Here is a 22,826-nt window from a genome sequence, read left to right as displayed (position 1 = left end):
AATTCATTACAAGCAGTCGGAAGCAACAGAAAACAAATTCTCTATTGTTACATAAAAGATGCATAATATTTTTTAAAAGAATGCATCAATAGTCATGACCAATATCGTGATTTTTCCAAATGCATTTTTTAATGTGAAACAAAAGGGTCCCTAAGATTGTTCTATATATTTTTATGAGTATCTTAGATATCCTTTAATTTCTTTTTTTTTTCCCTAATCATAAGCTATTTCTAAGAAACATTGGTGAATATACAAGCTATATTAATGGTAAAAGTGTAAAATTTTTTGTCCAGTTTTAGCTAGAAGGGCATGTGGAAAATAGAAAGAAGAAAAAGGATTATCTACCCAACTCCGACTTCTTTGAAATTGTGTTAGAAACTTGATTCATTTTACTTAAAGTTGAAAAGAAGAAACATCTATTCTGAAAAGAACCCATGGGTGTTAAATAAGAAATTTGATTATCCTTTCCCTCTCTCTTTTTTTCTTTTGGGTTTCAGCATAGTTTTATTCAATCAAATCAGAGTAATTTGATTGTACATGATAGCTTCTGGTTGAGTCTTGTGATAAATGAGAATCATGTAAAATTATTCCCAGATCAGTGAGAGTGAGAGACTGAGATTTCGCACTGGTATCTTGGGATGTCTCGGAATGTTCAATGTTATTTTTGTTCATTTTTGTCCTCTTATTTAAGTAGATAACTTTTCCTTCTATAGAGTTGAAATCCAAGTCAGAGGAGTGAGAGAAGGAGATGCTTGAATGGAAGAAGCAAGCTTCTGCAGCTGCAACAAGCATATCAAAACTTAACCGTCAAATAAACTCTAAGGTCTCAAAGTGGTTTCTTTCTTTTCTGAAATCTCCTTGGTGCAAGTTTCTACATGGGTGGCAAGGAAGAAAATACAACTAAATTATAACCTACTGAATTAATGCTGACACTTTTTTTTCCTTTGTTTTACAGGAGGGACAGATTGAGCAACTATTGTCTCGGAAGCAGGATATTGTGGAGAAGTGTGAATTAGAACACATAAGCCTTCCTACTATTTCAGACCCAATGGAAATTGGCTCTGAGATCCCTGGCCCATATTTTGATTTTAGTGAGCTGAATAGATCTCTTACTCAGGACAGGAGACCTTCTGACCGAGAAAAAATCGAGGCAGATTTTAAGCAAAAAATGGATGCTATAATGTCAGAAATTGAAAAAACAGCGCCAAATTTGAAGGCTCTGGATCAGTATGAGGCTTTGCTAGAGAAGGAAAGAGCAGCGACCGAAGAATTTGAAGCAGCCAGAAAGGAGGAGAAGCAAGTAGCTGATGCTTACAATTCAGTTAAGCAGAGAAGGTAGTAGTTAATATCATTCTGTTCTGCAACAAGTTACTGGATAAATATTAATGAAGGAAAATATTATTAAAAAAAATGCAACTATTTTTCTGATTGACTAATACTGGGGGAGTAAGATGTACATAACACTTGCCTCCTCCTCCCCCTCTTCCCCCTCCACCCTAACCTCATAGCATCCATGAATCCTCATTGCTATCCATTTGGCATCATTGATGCTGTTTCTTTTTAAGGAGCTATTTTGTTCTCCTAGAAAATGAAAGATCACTTACAAGTTGGAAAATATATAACTGTGTGCTTGTGTATTTTGATCTTTTCAGCACAAAAACAAAAGAATAACTGTGTTTCAACATTATGGAATTGGTGAATTATATGGGTCATCATGTGCTTTTTGTCTATCTCTCACTCTCTATCTCTGTCTCTTTTCCCATTGTCGTGACCATCATTATTGTTATTATTGTCATCACCATGGGCCAGATATCTTTCGGTGCATTTACTGCAGAGAGTAGAGAGGAGTTTATTGATCTTGTTCTTGTTTTTCTTGCCCAGAAAGTTCTCTCTCTCTCTCTCTCTCTCTCTCCTATTGGGGTGATTCTTGGCCCAAAAGAAAATTGTCTAGGTAACTTGATGAAACGAGTACTTTGCTGGGATAAATTCCTTCTTTATGTGATCGGGCTAAAACTCCTTGGAATAGTTCAAATGCTTGTGGAGAATGTAGAATAAAGTGTTAAGTTTAAGAAGCTCTGGGATGCAATCCCTTCGGCTAATTCTTGGCCAATTAGTTAGGAGAGTGAGATTTTGGGCTTTTGAGAATCTAGAAACTCGGTCAATGGATGTAAGCAAAGAGAATTGGCTAACGGGCATAGAATCTTCATTTAGATAATTAAGAAATCTTTAGTAGATCATTTGGTTCTCACTTGCTTGATTCGTGTACTTCACTAAGAAGACAAGTATACACCTGTAACATTTAATTTAGATGCATGTCACACGTTCTGATGTATTAATATGCATGTATACATATTATATATGTATATTTTGCCACTGCATCCACCTGTTGTGCAGATTTATCTTTGTTCATTGTCTTGTAGGTCAGAATAACAAAATCAACTGGTAATGTTGTTTTATCATTGATGCTATGACTTCATTTTGGTTTTTGCAGATACGAGTTGTTTATGGAAGCTTTTAACCACATATCAAATAACATTGACAAGATATATAAACAACTGACAAAGAGTAACACGCATCCACTTGGTGGTACGGCATATCTGAACTTAGAAAATGAGGATGACCCCTTCTTACATGGCATCAAATACACTGCTATGCCCCCAACAAAGCGTTTCCGTGATATGGAATAGTTGTCTGGTGGGGAGAAGACTGTTGCAGCACTGGCATTGCTCTTTTCTATCCACAGGTATGTCCTTATGAGTAGATGAACTGCTTGTTTAATGAGTTATGAGTTCTTCTACAATCTATTAAAATTTTAATATTATATTTGTTAATAGAACATAAACTAAATTAAAATAGTAAATTAATCGAACAAATCAAATTAAAATATTTTAAATAATGTATATTTGTATAGTTTTTTTAATCCATTAAAATAGACGTGAACATGTAGATTTTATATGTAAATTAAAATATTATATTATAAATTAATTAAATAAATTATAAATTTATATTTTAATTAAATTTATATGGAAATGGATATTTTTAAAAATTTGTTTACAAAATTGATTTTATTTTTTTCTAAAACTACCCTTTAAAAAAATATTTAACATCAACACATCTAGGTTAGCTGCTAAATTTAATAGTCTGCTAAAGGAGAATTTGAGAGCAACATTACCAACCGATCGTCTATCATTCCAAGATTTTATTTTCATCTCATTCCCCACAGCAAATCTGATAAGATTAAAAGGAGAGAAGAAAGATCTAAGGGAAGAGATGCAACAAGAGTATTCCATTTAATCAATGAAGTTTCTTTGTATTGACACTACTGCACCACAAGAAAGATCTAATGTGTAATAGTTAGATGATGCTTTAAAGCACCAAGTTTATCCCATAGTTTATTCAATTTTGTAAAGTAAACAACAACTGATAGATTCTTGGGTTCTGAATCATTTTGCAATCGGTTTCCTACCTCTCAATATGTACCCTGTCAAACCCACCTTCTCTAACAAACCATTTCCCATGGATGCAGAATCACAAAAACTTCAACAAAGATGCATCAAGCAAAAAGAAAAAGTATATTACAAGGTTTAGAAAGTGGTAAAAACATAAAATGTCTCATTATATATCCACACAGTAAGAAACAATGTGTTTCACATTCATAACACCACACAAATGTATCGCAAAATGCACCATATAAATAACTCAAATAGTGGTCCAACACTAAAATATATCCATTAGTGACAAGACTGTATATCCTGCGCCCTGCATTTATAGTGTAGTATAATTGTTAAATCAATTCTCAATTAAAGCACACTGGTCTATAATCATTAATCTCATTACTATTAAAAATTATAATAACTAAGCAAAAATGAATTGTTTATACCTTTATGGTTAGAAAGGTGAAGTTGTAGTCATATCCTTGCAAGTACCTACAAGAGAAATGATAGCATTTTGAAAGGTCATTGAGCACAAAAGTAAAAATAGATAAAGATTCTTAGGCATTGTAGTATGGAACCAATTAGTTTTAGTTCTCAACTCAATTTTAGGACTGAGCTCTCGAGTAAAGGCTGTAGTAGCAGCCAAAAAAAAATTGTAATGGAGATGGTGGGTTTACCAGCAACTTGATGATTAGAAATCCATGACCTCCATTCATCAACAATCTCATATCAAAGAGATCTAGTCCATGTCTGAATTCAAGCGAAAGGCACACACATATCATGGTTTCCACCACAGGTAATTTGCAGTGTTAGAAATTTTCGTTTTGTGGAAGAGAATCACATCTTATTGAAATTAAAAATGATATTTGAGGAAGTTAGTTAAATTACATATCTATTATATTTGAAAAAGGTAATTACCAAGTTGCAGTCCAAGATACACTTGAATGGTCAAGATATAACAACTTTAGTTTGCTGATCCCTCATTGCGCACCTTTAAAAGCCTCAGAATAAGATTATTATTCTGCGATAAATGTACTACCAATTCTGTGGTAGCATCATCGGTAGAGAACCCCTTATCAACCATTTCGTTGATTAGTTCTGATGCTTTTGGTAAATCCTCATGCTTGAGAAACCCTTGAATGATGATATTATAACAACAATTATTTGGTAAACATCCTACCTTTTCCATGTCTTTAAATAACTTATATGCTTCATCCATTAATCCTTGTTGGCAGAGTCCTTTCATAATTGCATTATATACACAAACATCAGGCTGTAAACCAATTTCAAAAAGACTAGAAAACAGTTCCTTGGCATCATTAATCTTCCCAACTTTGCACATACCATTGATCAGACTGCTATAGATCACAAAATTAGGCTTCAACTGACTTTTCTCCATTTCTTTCAATAGTGTGAGTGCCTCATCGAGATTCCCCTGTCTACACAAGCCATCAATCATAATTGAGAAGGTTACTATATTTGGCTGTTGACCATGAGAGCACATATTCTTAAAGAGCTCCTGTGCAGTTTGGGGCCTCCCTGCTTGAAACATACCATTTATAAGAGTAGAATAAGTAACAGCATTAGGAACTAAACCTTTATGAGACATTTCAACAAAAAGCTCCTTTGCATCATCTATCATTTTGCACTTACAATATCCATTGATCAAAATGTTGTAGCCTAAAATGTCAGCTATTTCATTGGTCACCATCAGATCAAATACCTTTCTAGCCTTATCAATTTGCTTGCACAGACAATATCCATCCATCAATGAATTATAAGTGACAACATCAGGTTCCACACCTCTTTGAATCATTATCTTGATTATTTTCTGTGCATTTGAAACCAGTCCTTTCTTACAAAGAGTGTCGATCAATATATTGAAGGTAAAAACACTAGGGGATATGTTCCTCCCCACCATTTCTTTCAACAAGGCCAAAGCTTCCTTGAATTGGTCTGAAATGCAAAGACCATCAATTAAGGAATTGTAGGTGACCACATCAGGCTCTACACCTCTTTGAATCATTACATTGAATGTATTTTGAGCCTCTGCAACCATTCCATCCTTACAAAGAGCGTCAATCAATACACTGAAGGTATAAACATTAGGTGATATGTTTTGCTCCACCATTTCATTCATCAAGGCCAAAGCTTGGTTCTTTTGGCCTAATTTGCAAACACCGTGAATTAAACTATTGTAAGTGATGACATTAGGTGAAATGCCCTTATTCCTCATTTGAGAGAAGAGCTCTAAAGCCTCACCAACTAGCTCATCCTTGCAAAGGGCGTCAATGATTGCTCCGTATGTCACAACATCTGGCTCACAACCTCTATCAGCCATTCCCTTTAGTAGCCCAATAGCCACATTTGTTTTTCCAAATTTACACATTCCGTTTACTATCACATTGAAAGTACAAACATCAGGTTGATAACCACGTGCACCCATATCATCGAAAAATTCCACTGTTTTATCCATTTTACTCTCCATACAAAGCCCATTAATTAATGTAGTAAATGTCACAGTGGTAGGCTCCAATCCGAATTAGAACATCTTCCCGAAAACAGAGAAGCCAAAATCCACAAGATGTAAACGGCAGAAGCAATTAATTAAGATGTTAATAGAATAAACATCGTGAGAGATTCCTAGCAATTCAATTGTTTTGGACATGGAAAGGACAGTGTGATATTGTTTCATTTTCACAAGGGCAGATAAGAATCTATTAAATGGAACCCTAGAAGGCAGAGGATGCTTATGAATTACATGATTGAAGGAAGCAATGGCATCATCAAGGCGGGTAAAAGAAGCAGATTTGAAGTTATTTGTCAAGAAGCGTGCATCTTCAAGTGTGGAAGTAGAAGAATGGCAATAATTGGTAAATAAGAATAGGAATGGAGATTGAATGGTACCAATCGCCCCTTGTAGCTGAAGATGGAAGCTCCTGCTCTTCCTCCTCCAAGGCATCTTCATCATCATCATCATGGATCTCTCGTCAGTTGTTTTTAGGGATGGATCGGAGATTGGGAATGAGGAAAGGAAATAGAGAAACGGAAAGGGAAGGCTCTCTGCCTGCTGGTAAAGGAAATGCATTACTCGTTATAATTGATTGTTAAAATAATAATAATATCGATAAATTTATTTTTTATTAACAACAATTAATATAGTGATAAAAAAATTTTAATAACAATAAAATTTATTATTATAATTTAAATAAAAAATTATTACTTTCTAATATAATAAATTTAAAATATGATAATAATTAAAAATAATTAAATATTAATAATAATTAAATACATAACATTTTCAATAAAAATGAGAAGGTCAATTTCTGCTCACAGTAAATTTATATAATTTATAAGTTATATTATTTATTAATTTATAATAATTTTAAGTGATATTTCATTTCTTCTTTTTGCTATATGACATTTGGAGAAAATATGTATTTTCACTTTAATAACTTACATTATTAATAGTTATATACGTGCCATTAACGAGAAAAGTTAAGAATATCTTTATTATTATTGCGATTTCTTTTTTTTATATATAATTTTTATTAAATTATCGTTAAAAATTTTAAAATTTTATTTCATCAGTCAAATTCATTTTATTAAATAAATATTTATTTAATTAATTTATAAAATATATTTTTATTTTATTATTATGAAAAATTATTATTTAATATAAAAAATTTATTAATTGATTTTTTGATTTTAAAAAATAAAATAAAAAATCCTTTAAATTTTAAAATATATATTACTTAGTAATTTTATTAATTGTAATTATTAAATATTTTATTATTTAATTTTTATAATATAAAAATATTACTTTAAAATATAAAAGAGTGGATTATTATTTAATTTTTACATTTTGTCAAAATTGACCGTTTAATTTTTCAATTTTGTTATTCGGTTAAAATAAAATTTTATATTATATATAATTTAATTTTTTCTAATTAAAGCTAAAAATATATTTACTAATATTTTATTCGATAAAAATATTAAAGAATTTGAGTTTATAAAATTTAAAATATTTTAATTGAATAATTTAGAAATAGAGATTGAATGATTAATTTCAATAAAATATAAGGACTTATTAGTAATTTAAACATATAAAAAAGAATTATTTAAAACTATCTAAAATTTCATATGACAATCCCTACAAATTTGAGTAGTTCATTAAATTTGTCAGTAGTGCAAGCAAATATGATTGGTCATCAATCTTGGAGTCGAAATCATTGTTCTAAAACTGTTTAATCAGTTATTGTAATGCTGGAAACTTTAGATTCAGTACTGAAATTTGATATCTCTCGCTCTCAACATTCACGTATATGGCTACATAGTCTCTTTGAATTTGTGAAATTTTAGTTTTCTAATCAGTCAAATTGGAGAATAATTTATTGGAAAAATATGACTTAATTGTATAACGTTGATCTAAAATCTTAAAAAGAGATTTCATTTTCCTGTTAAAAGCTCCCACCTTGATATTATTGATCAAATTTTTCTAAGTTAATAAAAGATTTGGGAGTGAGAAACTCAGAAAGAAAATTGTATAGTAGAGAGAGTAATTAGAATTCAATTTATATATATGGATAATCAGTGGATTTTTTAATAAAATTTAAAAATTTATTATTTTAAAATAATAGTATTTTACTATTAAATATCATATTTTAAAAAATTATATTATTTCTTATTATTATATAAAAAATTTATACTTATTTTTATACAATTAATTTTTAAAAAAATAAAAAAACAAAAATTATAAAGTGACACTTAACCCCTAAATTAGTTGTTTTTTTTATTATTATTAAAACTATACGTGTAATATTTTTTATGAAATAAATAAATTCTTAAATTTCTATATTACCTTTATTTAAGGGTTTGGTGTCAAACGAATAGCAAGATATACATATATATATATATATATCAGTGCACATTGACAGACTCCTAAGCCTTCTGAAAATTTTTAAATTTTTTAAAGGTGTATAGATAATTTTTTTTAAAATATGAAAAATTATTATTAAATTTTTATATATTTTAAAAATTTACCAATTCGACCTTATTTCAAAATTATTTAATTAAATTATAATTATATTTTATAGTTTTAAATTATTTAATTTATTTATCAAAGAAATTTTTATTATTTAATCTCTCATCTTCTATATTATTTTTCAATTCAAAAAATTTACTTTTCATTTTTAAGATTTCAAATTCAAATCTCCACTTAAAATTTATTTTTATAATACTATTTTTATTATTAAGTTATAAATTTTTTTTATTTATCTTACTTTGTTATTAATCTATTTATAAAATTAAAATTATATAAAAATAATTTTTAATGAGTTAAATTTTTTTTTAAAAAAAAATAAATTTTAATAGTAAATCCTGTATTAAAATATTATATTATTTTAATAATTTTTTTATAAATTTACATGTTTTAACAATAGTGAAAAGATTTTTTTTTCTTACAGTAAATATTATTTAACCAAATCCAAAATAATTACAAATATCACAAACCCAAACTATTAAATGCATAATATAACACAAATCAACCACAAATCTAATGTATTCAATTATAATAAAAAGAAAAGTCTTTTGAACTTAAAATTGAACATAAATAATCTAGTACAACCACAAAAAATGTATAATTAAAAGTATATTTTTGTAGTAAATGCCAAAACAAACGGTAACCCAAAATGTGTACAACAAGTAATCAACAAAAATCCTCGATTTGCTCATCTAATCCATCTTCATCTCAGGCATGCGGGAAAAGACCCGGTGGACTGGTGGAAGAGATACTGCACCATGCTCAAGCTCAGATGTACCTGTTGCAAAAACTCAAATTAATACTTAAACTCAACAAGTAGGTGTTAAAACTTGCACTCAACGAGTAAGTATTAACTCTAGTTCAAGTTATAAGTATTAACTCAAGGAGCAATAAATAGAAATTATTTTGAGCATAAACTTACTACAAGTAATAAACTAGCAATAAATAGGAATCATTTTGGGAGCATAAACTTATTACAAGTAATGCATGTATATGATAAACTAGTAGGTGTTAAATTCTAATGGACGGAAACAGGCATGAGTAGCTTTGGTAAAATGATACAGAAAGCAGGTGTTAACACCTGCTAGTTCACTGATTTAACACCTGCATTCTTACTAGTAAAAATCAAAATATATGATAAAATCTCCAAGTTATTGTCCTAATGCAGCATGTTTACTGAAAAATGATAGCATTTTAAAAGGTCATTGAGCACAAAAGTAAAATAGATAAAGATTCTTAAGCATTATAGCATGAAATCAATTAGGTTTAGCTCTCAACTCATTTTTAGGACTAAGCTCTCGAATTAAGGCTGTAGTAGCAGCCCAAAAAAAAAATTGTAAGGAAGATGGTGGGTTTACCAGCAACTTGATCATTAGAAATCTATGACCTCCATTCATCAACAATCTTATATCCAAAGAGATCTAGTCCATGTCTGAGTTCAAGCGAAAGGCACACACATATCATGGTTTCCACAGCAGGTAATTTACAGTGTTAGAAATTTTCATTTTGTGGAAGAGAATCACAGCTGATTGAAATTAAAAATGAAATTTGAAGTTAGTTAAATTACATATCTACTACATTTGAAGAAGGTAATTACCAAATTTCTCTCCAAGACACCATTGAATGGTCAAAATATAACTTTAGTTTGCTGATCCCTCATTGCACAGCTTTAGAAGCCTCAGAACGATTTCGTAGTTTGCTTAGAATGAGATCATTATTCTGCGACAAATGTACTACCAATTCTGTGGTAGCATCATCAGCAGAGAACCCCTTATCAACCATTTCGTTGATTAGTTCTGATGCTTTTGGTAAATCCTCATGCCTGAGAAACCCTTGAATGATGATATTATAACAACAACTATTTGGTAAACATCCTACCTTTTCCATGTCTTTAAATAACTTATACGCTTCATCCATTAATCCTTGTTGGCAGAGTCCTTTCATAATTGCATTATATACACAAACATCAGGTTGTAAACCAATTTTAAAAAGACCAGAAAAAAGTTCCTTGGCATCATTAATCTTCCCAACTTTGCACATACCATTGATCAGACTGCTATAGATCACAAAATTAGGCTTCAACTGACTTTTCTCCATTGCTTTCAATAGTGTGAGTGCCCCATCGAGATTCCCCTGTCTACACAAGCCATCAATCATAATTGAGAAGGTTACTATATTTGGTTGTTGACCATGAGAGCACATATCCTTAAAGAGCTCTTTTGCATTTTGGGGCCTCCCTGCTTGAAACATACCATTTATAAGAGTATGATAAGTAACAGCATCAGAAACTAAACCTTTATGAGACATTTCATCAAAAATTTCCTTTGCATCATCTATCATTTTGCACTTACAATATCCATTGATCAAAATGTTGTAGCTAAAAATGTCAGCTATTTCATTGATCACCATCAGATCAAATAGCTTTCTAGCCTTATCAATTTGCTTGCACAGACAATATCCATCCATCAATGAATTATAAGTGACAACATCAGGTTCCACACCTCTTTGAATCATTATTTTGATTATATTCTGTGCAATTGAAACCAGTCCTTTCTTACAAAGAGTGTCGATCAATATATTGAAGGTAAAAACATCAGGGGATATGTTCCTCCCCACCATTTCTTTCAACAAGGCCAAAGCTTCCTTCAATTGGTCTGAAATGCAAAGACCATCAATTAAGGAATTGTAGGTGACCACATTAGGCTCTACACCTCTTTGAATCATTATATTGAATGTATTTTGAGCCTCTGAAACCATTCCATCCTTACAAAGAGCGTCAATCAATACACTGAAGGTATAAACATCAGGTGATATGTTCTGCTCCACCATTTCATTCATCAAGGCCAAAGCTTGGTTCTTTTGGCCTAATTTGCAAACACCGTGAATTAAACCAGTGTAAGTGATGACATCAGGTGAAATGCCCTTATTCCTCATTTGAGAGAAGAGCTCTAAAGCCTCACCAACTAGCTCATCTTTGCAGAGGGTGTCAATGATTGCATTGTATGTCACAACATCTGGCTCACAACCTCTATCAGCCATTTCCTTTAGTAGCCCAATAGCCACATTTGTTTTCCCAAATTTACACAATACGTTTATTATCACACTGTAAGTACGAACATTAGGTTGATAACCACGTGCAACCATATCATCGAAAAATTCCAATGCTTTGTCCATTTTACTCTCTATAGAAAGCCCATTAATTAAGGTATTAAACGTGACAACGTCAGGCTCCAATCCAAATTTTAGCATCTTACCAAAAACAGAGAAGCCAAAATCCACAAGGTGTAAGTGGCAGAAGCAATTAATTAAGATGCTAAGAGAATAAACATCGTGAGAGATTCCTAGCAATTCAATTGTTTTGGACATGGAAAGGACAGTGTGATATTGTTTCATTTTCACAAGGGCAGATAAAAATCTATTAAATGGAACCCTAGAAGGCAGAGGATGCTTATGAATTACATGATTGAAGGAAGCAATGGCATCATCAAGGTGCGTAAAAGAAGCAGATTTGAAGTTATTTGTCAAGAAAAGTGCTTCTTCAAGTGTGGAAGTAGAAGAATGGCAATAATTGGTAAATGAGAATAGGAATGGAGATTGAATGGTACCAATTGCCCCTTGTAGCTGAAGATGGAAGCTCCTGCTCTTCCTCCTCCAAGGCATCTTCATCATCATCATCGATCTCTCGTCAGTTGTTTTTAGGGAAGGATCGAAGATTGGGAATGAGGAAAGGAAATAGAGAATCCGGAAAGGAAGGCTCTCTGCCAGCTGGTAAAGTGGTAAGGATAAAAAAAGGAAATTGGGAAAGGAAATGCATTACCAGTTGTTTATATGCACCACCTTTTGTAATTTTTTTTATTAATTTTTCATATAAAAATATTATTTAATAACAAATTAAATTTATTCTTTTATATTATTATAATATTAAATTATTATAACTGTACCTTATAACAGTGTAGAACGGGGATGGGTTATGGTTTCTGGGAAGTCGATAGAGAAGGATGATGGATAAGTGGTTAAACTGCATAAACAGTACATAGGATGTTTTGGACCTAGCTTTCTTTTAATTTTTTAAAATTAAAATTAAAGTTAAAATTTCTATTAAATTAAAAAACCACTAACAATTTCACTGAAAAAAATTAATATTTCACAAGAAAATTTAACTAATTAAAAAAAACGATTAAAATATGTTGAAATAAATGCGTAATTGATTAAAATTTGTAAAAATCTTAATCTGAATGATTGAAATGGAAGTTATAAGGAGGGCTGTGCATGCGATAAAACTTCAGAATTTATGGGTGATGGAAGGTAATTGAGGTTTCTCCAGTTTTTCATTATTTATTTTTTATGTGTTTTTAATTAAAAATTAATTTATAAATAAATTTAATTACAATTCAAAAGATTGAGATAAAATTTTAATAATAAGTTTAAGTTTATAAATATTAAAGGTTAAATTAGAGGATGAATTTATAAAATTTAAAATTTAACCATTAATTCAAATGAATATAAATGGAATAAAAATTAAAATTAAAATTTATTGACTGACGTGGACGAATTCATTAATTTAAAAAAAATATTCACTCAAATGTCCATTATTTAATTATAGTATTTAAATAAGTAAATTCCACCAATTATTCTTTAAAATTAAATTAATCCGCGTAGTGTTTAAATTAATTTCTAGTTAATTAATAATTCTATTAAGCGTATAGATTTAATTAATTAACAGTTTTAAGAAAAAGAACCTAAATTTGATCAATGATAGCAAGCGAAATATTTCAACTAAATCAATTAGTTTTTTAACATAAAAGAATATATTAATTACTATTTGTATTAACACAATTAAATAATTTTGTATTTATTTGGATTAATTAATAATATATTATCTTCCGATTTAATAGATCTCTTAAATTTTTAAAGGAGATGGTGTTACTCAAAAATAGAAATTAATTGAAAAAAAAAATTGAGATGAACAGAAATTAAAAATAAAATCTCACAGCTTAATTAAATCTCAACTTGATTAACCTTTAACTGAATGAAGGAGTTTAGCCTCTAAGGGTTATAACAAAATTGTAAAAAATAATAGAAGAAGGGGAAGGAGCGCTTGGCTGAAGAGAAACTAAAAAGAGGGTGTGGATAAGAGAATAGATGAGAGATATACTTCTAAACCAGCCTTTATATAGGATTTTCCTAAATAAAAATATAATTATTCACCGTTTAAAAGAAAAAGTAAAATAAAACTATACTCCTATGATAATTCTTATATTAATTTTGATCTGATTGTATTTGCTATTACATCAAGGTTAGGTCATAATTTTGGGTAAAGTTGTACCTTATAATCAGAAAAAGTTCTAAAACAGTATCTTTTTGTTTATTTTCTCATTTGCAGCTCAAAACCTATCCAAAATTAAAATTAAGTAAAAATCAATTGCTTATATCAAAATTATAACAAAATGGAATTTAATATGAAAAATATAGTGAATCTTACAACTCATCAAGTATTAAATTGAAATTAAATAAATAAATAAATTTGATTAAAATATAAATTAACATAAAGATTAAATATAGAATTGATATATTGATTTTTTTTTTCACATATTTAGCATTAGACATAAATGTATTCGAGTGATACATTTGTAAAATTAAATAACTACAATTTAATTTATAAATGGATATATAATATGTTTGTAAAATTAAATGGATGTAAACGGATTCGTAAATAAGTATAAAATCCGTTTGTAAAATTCAATGGATATAAACGGGCGTTGAATCTGTTAATTAAAACTGATTTCTTTTTACTTAATTTAAAAAAATATGCAGATAGTGTTTTGATCTACATATACCTTAACTTCATTTAAATTAGATGATAAGCCGGATAAAAGAATAGTTTAAAATAAAAAATAATAATAAAAAAAATCGTTATTGGAGAAATTAATTTAAAAAGAAAACTTAAAAGAAGAAAATAACGCAATTAAAATGATGAAATAAATAATCAAATTAAAATTCAACTGAAGATAATCAAAATTAAAAGATTTGCAGTTCATAATTGATTAAAAAGATAGTTATTGGTTACAGTATTCAAATAAACGAATCTCACCAATTCTTTCTAAATTAATCCGCATAACGCTTAAATTAATTTTTAGTTAATTAATAACTTCATTAAACGTGTAGATTTAATTAATTAAACTAATTGCTACTTGTATTAACCCAATTAAACTTACTTGGATTAATCCAAATTAAACTTACTTAGATTAAATAACAATACGATGTCTTCCGAGTAGATTCAATAGCCCTTTTGAATTCTAAAAGAACATGAGAAATTAGAAATTAATTGAAAATAAAAATAAGATAAACAGAAATTAAGAACATAATCTCACAATTTTAGATGAATTTCAATTTGATTAACTTTTAACTGAATAAGAGAGTTTAGCCTATAAAAGTTATAATAAAATTGCAAAAAAAAATAAAAGAAGAAGAAGAATAAGAATTCGGCCAAGAAGGGACCGAAAAAGAGAGGAGATGATGAGAAAAGATGGTAAATTCTACTTCTAGAGCAACCTTTATATAGATTTTTTCTAAATAAAAAATTAATTATTCATAATTTAATAGAAAAAGTAAAATAAAACTACTATTTCTATGATGACTTTTATCCTAATCTTGATATGATTTTATTTGCATCTATTTAAAACAGTTTTGAATTTTGTACAGCTGGCAAAACACTAATCCTGAAATCTGTTTGTTGGCTTGGGTTACAGCAGTACCTTGCAATTAGAAAAAAATTCTAAAAACAGTATCTTTTAGTTTTTTTTTTCTCATTTTTAACTTAAAATCTGTCCAAAATCAAATTTCAAATAAAAATTAATTTTTTACATCAAAATCATAGCAAAATTATAAAATTTAATATAAAGAAAATAATAAGTTTTGCAACTCATCACAAACTGATTTATAAATAGATGTATAATTTATTTGCAAAAATTTTATAAACTGACACAGATGGATTTGTAAATAGATGTACACTCCGTTTTAAAAATAAATAAATACAAATTAATTTTTAAATAGATATATAATTTATTTGTAAGTTAAATAGACACTAATATATTCGTTAAGGGACGTATAATCTATTTGTAAAATTAAATGGATACAAATTGCTTCATAAAAAAGTTTGATCCGTTTATAAAATTAAAGGAAACAAACTTATTTTCAAATGGATATATAACCTATTTGTAAAATTAAATCGATACAAACTGATTCACAAATAGACATGTAATCCATTAATAAAATTAAATGAACACAGTGATTTGCAAACGGACGCATAATCTGTTTGTAAAATTAAATAAATACAAACTAATTCGTAAATGACTGTATAATCCATTTATAAAATTAAATGGATACAAATGAACATAGAATATATTTATAAAATTAAATGGATATAAAATGATCACAAAGGAATGTATAATTTGTAAAATTAAATGGATATAAAATGATCACAAAGGAATGTATAATTTGTAAAATTAAATGGATACAAATTGATTGGCAAATAGATTTTAATCCGTTTGTAAAATTAAATAAATACAAACTAATTCGCAAAAGGATAAGCAATCCGCTGGTAAAATTAAATGGATATGTTTGGATTTGTAAACGGATATAAAATCTGTTTGTAAAATTAAATGGAAGAGTTCGCAGAATGATAAATAATCCAAATATTTACATTAATTTATATTTATATTCAAAATTTTAAATTTTGAATAATAAAATCAAATCTTTTCAATTTGTGACATTTATAACTAGAATACTAAACTGAATATGGAGAAGTGTATATTTCTATGGGCATTTACTTCCTTCACCGTAGCTTTTCCTTCTAGCATTTCGCTCCCTACTCCGCTTGAATCGTTAAAATAGCATGTTCCTTGACGATGTATTATATGATACTGGGATTTTATAGCATAGAGAAAATATTTGTGATTATTAACAAGAAACTTTCTTTTATATTTAATTTTGTATGAGAAAAGCAATAGCAAAACCCTATAACTAGTTGCCTACGTGATCTCTAAACAAACCACTTTTTGAAACCAAACTGTCTCTCCTTTACAATCTAAATAGAAGTAAAACATAAAAACCTTTGTAGGACTCATATATAGTCTAATTGACGTTGAGATATCTTCTTTTCAAAGCCATATTAATCACTATATTGCTGCTTTGAGTTTGCCCTCCAAAATACAAGTGTTCCTCTAATTCCAAAAGCTCCATTCTATTTTTGTGCAACCAAATTTAAAACTTTTAAAGAAATGGATGTTTTCTCTTATTGCTCTGTCGCACTCTCTTTGGACAGATAATGATGTAGGGAAATGCTCTTACTTCTCTCTCCAAGTGCCATAAGTATTTTGGGTATTAGAGTTTTTCATTATATTAACTTTCAAGTAATTTGTACCGCTAAATATTCAATTAACATATTAACGGCATGGACCATTTAATCTATTTATTAAACCATTAAAAACTCATTGTGGATTTTGTGAAATAACATTTATAAATGAATTTATACCTATTCGTAAATTCTATTTGCATTTTAATAAATTTTCATAGTGGACTATATGAAAAATTAAATTCTTACATATTCCATTTATGAATCCTATTTTATCTTTTGCGGTCAAAGCAATTATCATGGATCTGTTCCAAGAGAGGTAATTGAATTCAGTCAAAGGAGTACTTACTAGAATCTAACTTGGGGAATCAGAATTCAGCAGATCAATCTCAAATTTAGATGTAATTAGATCTGTATTAGATGATTCAACAACTTGAACAGTAGGATTAGTAGTCATTTTCGTAGGATCAGTATGAAAAATGATGAAAAATGAAGAAGATCAAGGAAATTGCAGAGAAATTTAGGAAGAAAAAAGAAGAAAAATAACTGTGTCTACCTTAGATTTAGATGTAATTAGATGATGATTCAACAACTTTAGCAGTAGGATTAGTAGTCATCTTCATAGGATCAGTATGAAAAATGATGAAAAATGAAAAGATCAAGAAAATTGTAGAGAAATTTAGAAAGAAAAAAGAAAAAAAATAACTGTCAATAAAGAAAGTTCTCGATCAGGAGTCTTATTGCTTTGATACCATATTAAGAGAAAAATTCTATATTCAATTCATGAATGAGAAGATGTATAAGTGAGGTATTTATACAAGTAAAGAATTGAGTTGTCAGCTCATCATCTAACATTGGTGGGAAAATTAATTTAGCTTCTTACTAAAAGCTAACTAACTTCACAACTAACAAACTTATAACAGAAATCTAACAAATTAATGCTATTAATGGAAGCTATTAACAGAAGCAGTTAAAACTGAATTACTGAAACTTGGTTAAACTTCTACATATATCCAGTTCTTAGTAAATAGCTAAAAACACATATAAAATGCAGATTGCAGAGAAGAAACAATTTTTAGTAAATTAAAAAGAAACAACTAATTTGAAAAGACAAAATGCTAAGTAATTTCGGTGAGATTCTGAAGGGATGAAACTTGAAAGAAGGATAATAAAGCTTGCGATCCCGGAGCTTCTTAAGAGTGTTGCCAACTTTCCATTTGTATACCAACTTAGAGGTCTTGAGGATTTAATCAATTTTCAAGAAAATAAAACTCCTAGCAGCTCTTACAAGTAAAATTGAGGAGGTCATAAGAATTGGTTGAAACTATGTAACATCCAAACACAAGCATCTCAACTGAATTAATCAATGGAAGTACTTAATACAAGATTATATACATCTAAACAACCTAGAGGAATAGAAATTTCATCAAGGATCAAACCCCAATAAACCAAAAATTTCATCAAGGATCAAACCCCAATAAACCAAAATTGATCTATGAAAAATCTGGAACAGGGGTGGAGGCTGCAACCAATGCAAATCTTAGGTGAGGAGCATCTGTGATTTTGTGTCTTCGGGTCAAGAATGGGCGCCTTGGCCGTGAATTCCTCAGCTTGTCGAATCGATTGGCTCCATAGCAGCTCTGAAATGGTCGACGGTGTCACTGAGGTTCCCTTGGTAGTCCGACGCGCTGCAAGAGGCGGAGAGGAGGTTCTGCGGCGTACTTCGGGTGAGCCAGGTCCGGTTGGAAAAGATATGGCTAGTCGCGTGACAAGTCCGATTTGCATTTCAATAAATTGTCATAGTGAACGATGAAAAAGTGAACAATTAAAATTTAAACTGGAATGAAACTAAAATTAAAGTAAAAAAAAAAAAACTGAAATCAAATTGAGGTTGTATTGAAATTAAGAACTATACTGAAATTTAATTTCAAATACAATTCTAAACATCAAAATATCAAAAATTTAGTTTAGTTCTTACGTTGTCCACTATTTTGCTTGAACCATTAAAATAGTATATTCCTTAATGATGTATTGTATGATACTGAAATTTTATAGTATAGAGAAATATATCTATGAGTAGCTCTAAAATTGACATTTTGATAAAAGCCATTGCAAAATCTTATAACTGGTTGTTTTTGTAATTTCAAAACAAACTACGTCCTGAAACCAACTATCTTTCCTTTTCCTATCAATCTAATCAGAAGTGGGGCATAAAAACCTCTAATAATATCATAGTGGCTTTGAGTTTTCCTCCCAAAAAATATAAATGCTCCTTGGGTTCCAAAAACTCCAGTAAACCACTGTATTTCTCTACAACCATATTTAACACTTTCACAAATTAAACAATATTTTACTGTTATTTTTGTTTTATCTCTATTAATTTTTTATATAATATATTATTACTATTATTATTATTGCAAATAGGCAATTAAATTTGGGCTCCTATTATCTTAATATCACATTATTATATGAATATATTTAATCAAAGTTATCAAAAAAATTATAATAAATAAAATTAAAAAAATATATCATTTTAGTTAATTTTTTATTACAATTGAAATATTCAACTTTTTATTTGCTAATATCTGTTATTTAATAAAATTATCATTAACATATATTTTTTTTAAAAAAATATTATAGTCCAATTATATATAAATTATAATTAAACAAAACTTTATCCTAATACAATATGAATTTTAAAATTAATAATAATAATAATAATAATAATAATATATTTTTATCTTATTTAAAATTAGTAATTTTCAGTAATGAATTATACTTAGTAATTTATAATTTGAAAAATACGAATAAATTTTAAATAATTTATATTTTTATTCTACGTAAAATTATAGATATTCAATAATAAATTATATTTAAACATTTATAATTTGAAAGGTATAACTAATTTTTTAACAAGTATAATATTTATTATTAATTATTTTATTTATAATTTCATTTTAATATAATAAAAAAAATATTATTCACAAAACTGTACTCTTACTAAAAAAATTTAAAACTTTTTATTTTGATATGTTATTTTAATAGTATTAGAATTTTAATTATTAATGATAGTCTTAATATAAGTAAATTATTAAAACATATATTAGTTTTAATAAAATATTCAATCTATTAAAATTTTAATATTATATTTGTTAATAGAACATAAACTAAATTAAAATAGTAAATTAATCGAACAAATCAAATTAAAATATTTTAAATAATGTATATTTTTATAGTTTTTTAATCCATTAAAATAGACGTGAACATATAGATTTTATATGTAAATTAAAATATTATATTATAAATTAATTAAATAAATTATATTAATAAAAATAAATTATAAAATTTACAATGTAACTATTAGTTATAATGGGGTCTGAAAGTTTAAAAAAAGAAGTAAATATTTATTTTTAAAAATTTGTTTACAAAATTGATTTTGTTTTTTTCTTTTTAAATAATATTTAACATCAACACATCTAGGTTAGCTGCTAAATTTAATAGTCTGCTAAAGGAGAATTTGAGAGCAACATTACCAACCGATCGTCTATCATTCCAAGATATTAAATTATTATAATATTAATTTTAATTATTAAATATTTTACATTTTAATCCCTATAATATTAAAAATTCATTAATTAATTTTTCAATTTTATAAAAATATTTATTAATTAGTCCATCTATCGAAAATATTTTAATTTTTTTTAAATAAAATTTACTATTTAATTTTTGTAATATAAAAGAACACATTAGTTACTCCTTTTATTTTAAAAAATACATCAAAACATCCTTAAAGTATTAAAAATATATTAATTAGTCCTCCCATTAATTTTATTTATTAAATATTTTACTATTTAATTTATATAGTTAGAGAAAACTCATTAGTTAATCTCTTAATTTTATAAAAATATTTATTAATTAGTTCTTTTATATTAAAACATTTGAAACTTTTTTATAAAACTAAACAGTTAAAATTAATGGAGAGATTAATTATTGAATTTTTTAAAATTAAAAATATTTTAATATATTTTTAAAATTAATGAATTAATTTATAAATTTTTTTATATTACAAAAATTAAATAATAATTTTTATTTTTATAATACTTAACAAATAAAAGTAATGTTGGATTAATCGATAAAATTTTTAAAATGTCAGAAAATTTTTAATGTATTTCTCAAAAATTGACTAACTAATAAATTTTTCTATATGAAAATCAAATAATAATTTTTTGTTATAATAGATAACAAAGTGAAAAAGATGTAATTTTATTGAAGTGAAGCCTCTGCTGTGTGTTTCTTTACAGTATACATTCGACTTTAAATAAGAGAATTAATAATAGAAGTTGCCGTAAATAACGAAAGACCTATCACTAGTTAGGGAACGAATCACCCTAAGAATCTCAACCACTAGACACATTCAAATATAAAATATTTACAGATTTCACCTTATATCTCCTTTACTCAAGCCTAAAACATAGCATCCTTATCACTCCTGGGAGACTGAATCTTCCTTATGACTCCCTGATCTAATATCCCCCCTCAAACTATGGCCAGGGTGGAGACATAGTTTGCGTCGAAATTGTGCTAGGCGAGTTTTTGTCATGGACTTTGTAAATATATCAGCAATTTGGTAGGCTGATGGAATGTATCTCGTGATCAAAACTCCTTGAGCAACGCGTTCACGAACATAGTGATAATCAAGAGCAACATGTTTACTTCGCAAATGCAACACTGGATTGATGGTTAAGTGCAATGCACTAAGGTTATCACCATATAAAATAGGCGGCGTTTCAAGAAACACTTGCAAATCCTTGAGAAGATACTCAAGCCAGGTGAGCTCCGCTGCAGTGTGAGCCATGGACCGATACTCTGCCTCAGTACTAGAGCGAGCAACGGTGTGTTGTTTCTTGGCACACCAGGAAATGATATTGGAACCAAGAAACGTACAGTAGCCGGTAGTGGATCGTCGTGTGGTCGGACAACCTGCCCAATCTGCATCTGAAAATGCACGAAGAACAAGCGAGGTATCTTTTTTAAAAGAAAGACCATGATGAATGGTTCCTTTAAGATACTGCAATATACGACGAACATATTTCATGTGAGAGATAGTTGGATTGTGCATGAATTGTGAAACAAAGTTTACACTATAAGACAAATCCGGTCGTGTAAGTGTCAAATACTGTAACGAGCCCACAAGACCACGATAGTATGTGGGATCATCCAGTGGTGTCGTCTCTGTAGTACTACCGGTACGTTGAACAAGTGGAGTGGGCATCGGCTGACATTCGACCATCTGAGCTTTCTCCAAAATGGAATAGGCATAGCGAGTTTGATTCAAATGTAACCCAGAATCCGTTGGCTGAATTTGTATTCCTAGAAAATGATGCAACGGTCCTAGGTCTTTCATAGAAAATTCCTTGCTTAAAACCTGCAAAAATGTTTGAACTAGAGCCATGGAAGACCCTGTTAACAACATATCATCCACATTTATTAATAAAACCAATATACCAGTCGATGTATGCAGGACAAACAAAGATGGATCAGCTAAACTGCAAGAAAAACCATAATCAATTAAAAACATACGCAACCGATTGAACCAGGCTCGCGGAGCCTGTTTCAAGCCATACAAAGCTCGCTGGAGCTTACACACATGATTCGGGTAGGTAGAATCTCTCATACCAGGGGGCTGATCCATATAGATATCTTCGGTAAGAAACCCATGCAAGAACCCATTGTTAACGTCTAATTGACGAATCGGCCAATTTTTCACCAATGCAACAGATATAACTAACCGAATGGTTCCCGGTTTTATAACAGGGGAAAAGGTTTCAGTGTAATCTACCCCATCCTGTTGATGAAACCCCTTGGCCACTAGTCTAGCTTTTAACCTATCCAATTGACCATCAGTGTTGAGTTTTACCTTATAAACCCACTTACAACCTATTATATTCCCATTTGTGGGTCGGGGAACAAGAGTCCATGTGTGGTTAGATTGTAAGGC

At 28.8% G+C, this 22,826-nt stretch overlaps 2 protein-coding genes and 1 long non-coding RNA gene across 3 annotated transcripts; 1 reads left to right on the top strand and 2 right to left on the bottom strand.

The window, feature by feature from the left end:
• The first annotated feature begins 692 nt into the window (after window positions 1-692).
• On the top strand, window positions 693-2,708 carry LOC110607241 (structural maintenance of chromosomes protein 1). The gene is made up of 3 exons (XM_021746320.2): window positions 693-823; window positions 956-1,335; window positions 2,492-2,708. Exons 1-3 carry the CDS (start codon window positions 749-751, stop codon window positions 2,685-2,687), a joined length of 651 nt encoding a protein of 216 aa, XP_021602012.1. The 5' UTR covers window positions 693-748; the 3' UTR covers window positions 2,688-2,708.
• Window positions 2,709-4,280: 1,572 nt separating this feature from the next.
• Window positions 4,281-12,275, bottom strand: LOC110607233 (protein Rf1, mitochondrial-like). Its single transcript, XM_043959814.1, has 2 exons — window positions 10,135-12,275; window positions 4,281-5,976 (listed from the first exon to the last, which is right to left on the bottom strand). The coding sequence occupies exons 1-2, from the start codon at window positions 12,148-12,150 to the stop codon at window positions 4,399-4,401; spliced, it is 3,594 nt and encodes a 1,197-aa protein (XP_043815749.1). The 5' UTR covers window positions 12,151-12,275; the 3' UTR covers window positions 4,281-4,398.
• On the bottom strand, window positions 8,979-10,066 carry LOC122724539. The gene is made up of 2 exons (XR_006351993.1): window positions 9,834-10,066; window positions 8,979-9,253 (listed from the first exon to the last, which is right to left on the bottom strand). It is a non-coding gene; the product is annotated as an uncharacterized LOC122724539 (long non-coding RNA).
• Window positions 12,276-22,826: the final 10,551 nt, after the last annotated feature.

This window comes from Manihot esculenta, chromosome 9, assembly GCF_001659605.2.
Source record: "Manihot esculenta cultivar AM560-2 chromosome 9, M.esculenta_v8, whole genome shotgun sequence".
In the NCBI taxonomy this organism is placed as follows: domain Eukaryota; kingdom Viridiplantae; phylum Streptophyta; class Magnoliopsida; order Malpighiales; family Euphorbiaceae; genus Manihot; species Manihot esculenta.
This window is presented reverse-complemented; position numbering and strand designations above follow the sequence as displayed.

Coding starts and splice junctions, on each gene's coding strand:
- LOC110607241 (XM_021746320.2), top strand. CDS start 749: ATGCTTGAATGGAAGAAGCAAGCTTCTGCAGCTGCAACAAGCATATCA. Junction 824..955: donor ACCGTCAAATAAACTCTAAG/GTCTCAAAGTGG, acceptor TTTGTTTTACAG/GAGGGACAGATTGAGCAACT. Junction 1,336..2,491: donor AATTCAGTTAAGCAGAGAAG/GTAGTAGTTAAT, acceptor TGGTTTTTGCAG/ATACGAGTTGTTTATGGAAG.
- LOC110607233 (XM_043959814.1), bottom strand. CDS start 12,150: ATGATGATGATGAAGATGCCTTGGAGGAGGAAGAGCAGGAGCTTCCAT. Junction 5,977..10,134: donor AGGCTTCTAAAGCTGTGCAA/TGAGGGATCAGC, acceptor AAGATGTTCTAA/TTCGGATTGGAGCCTACCAC.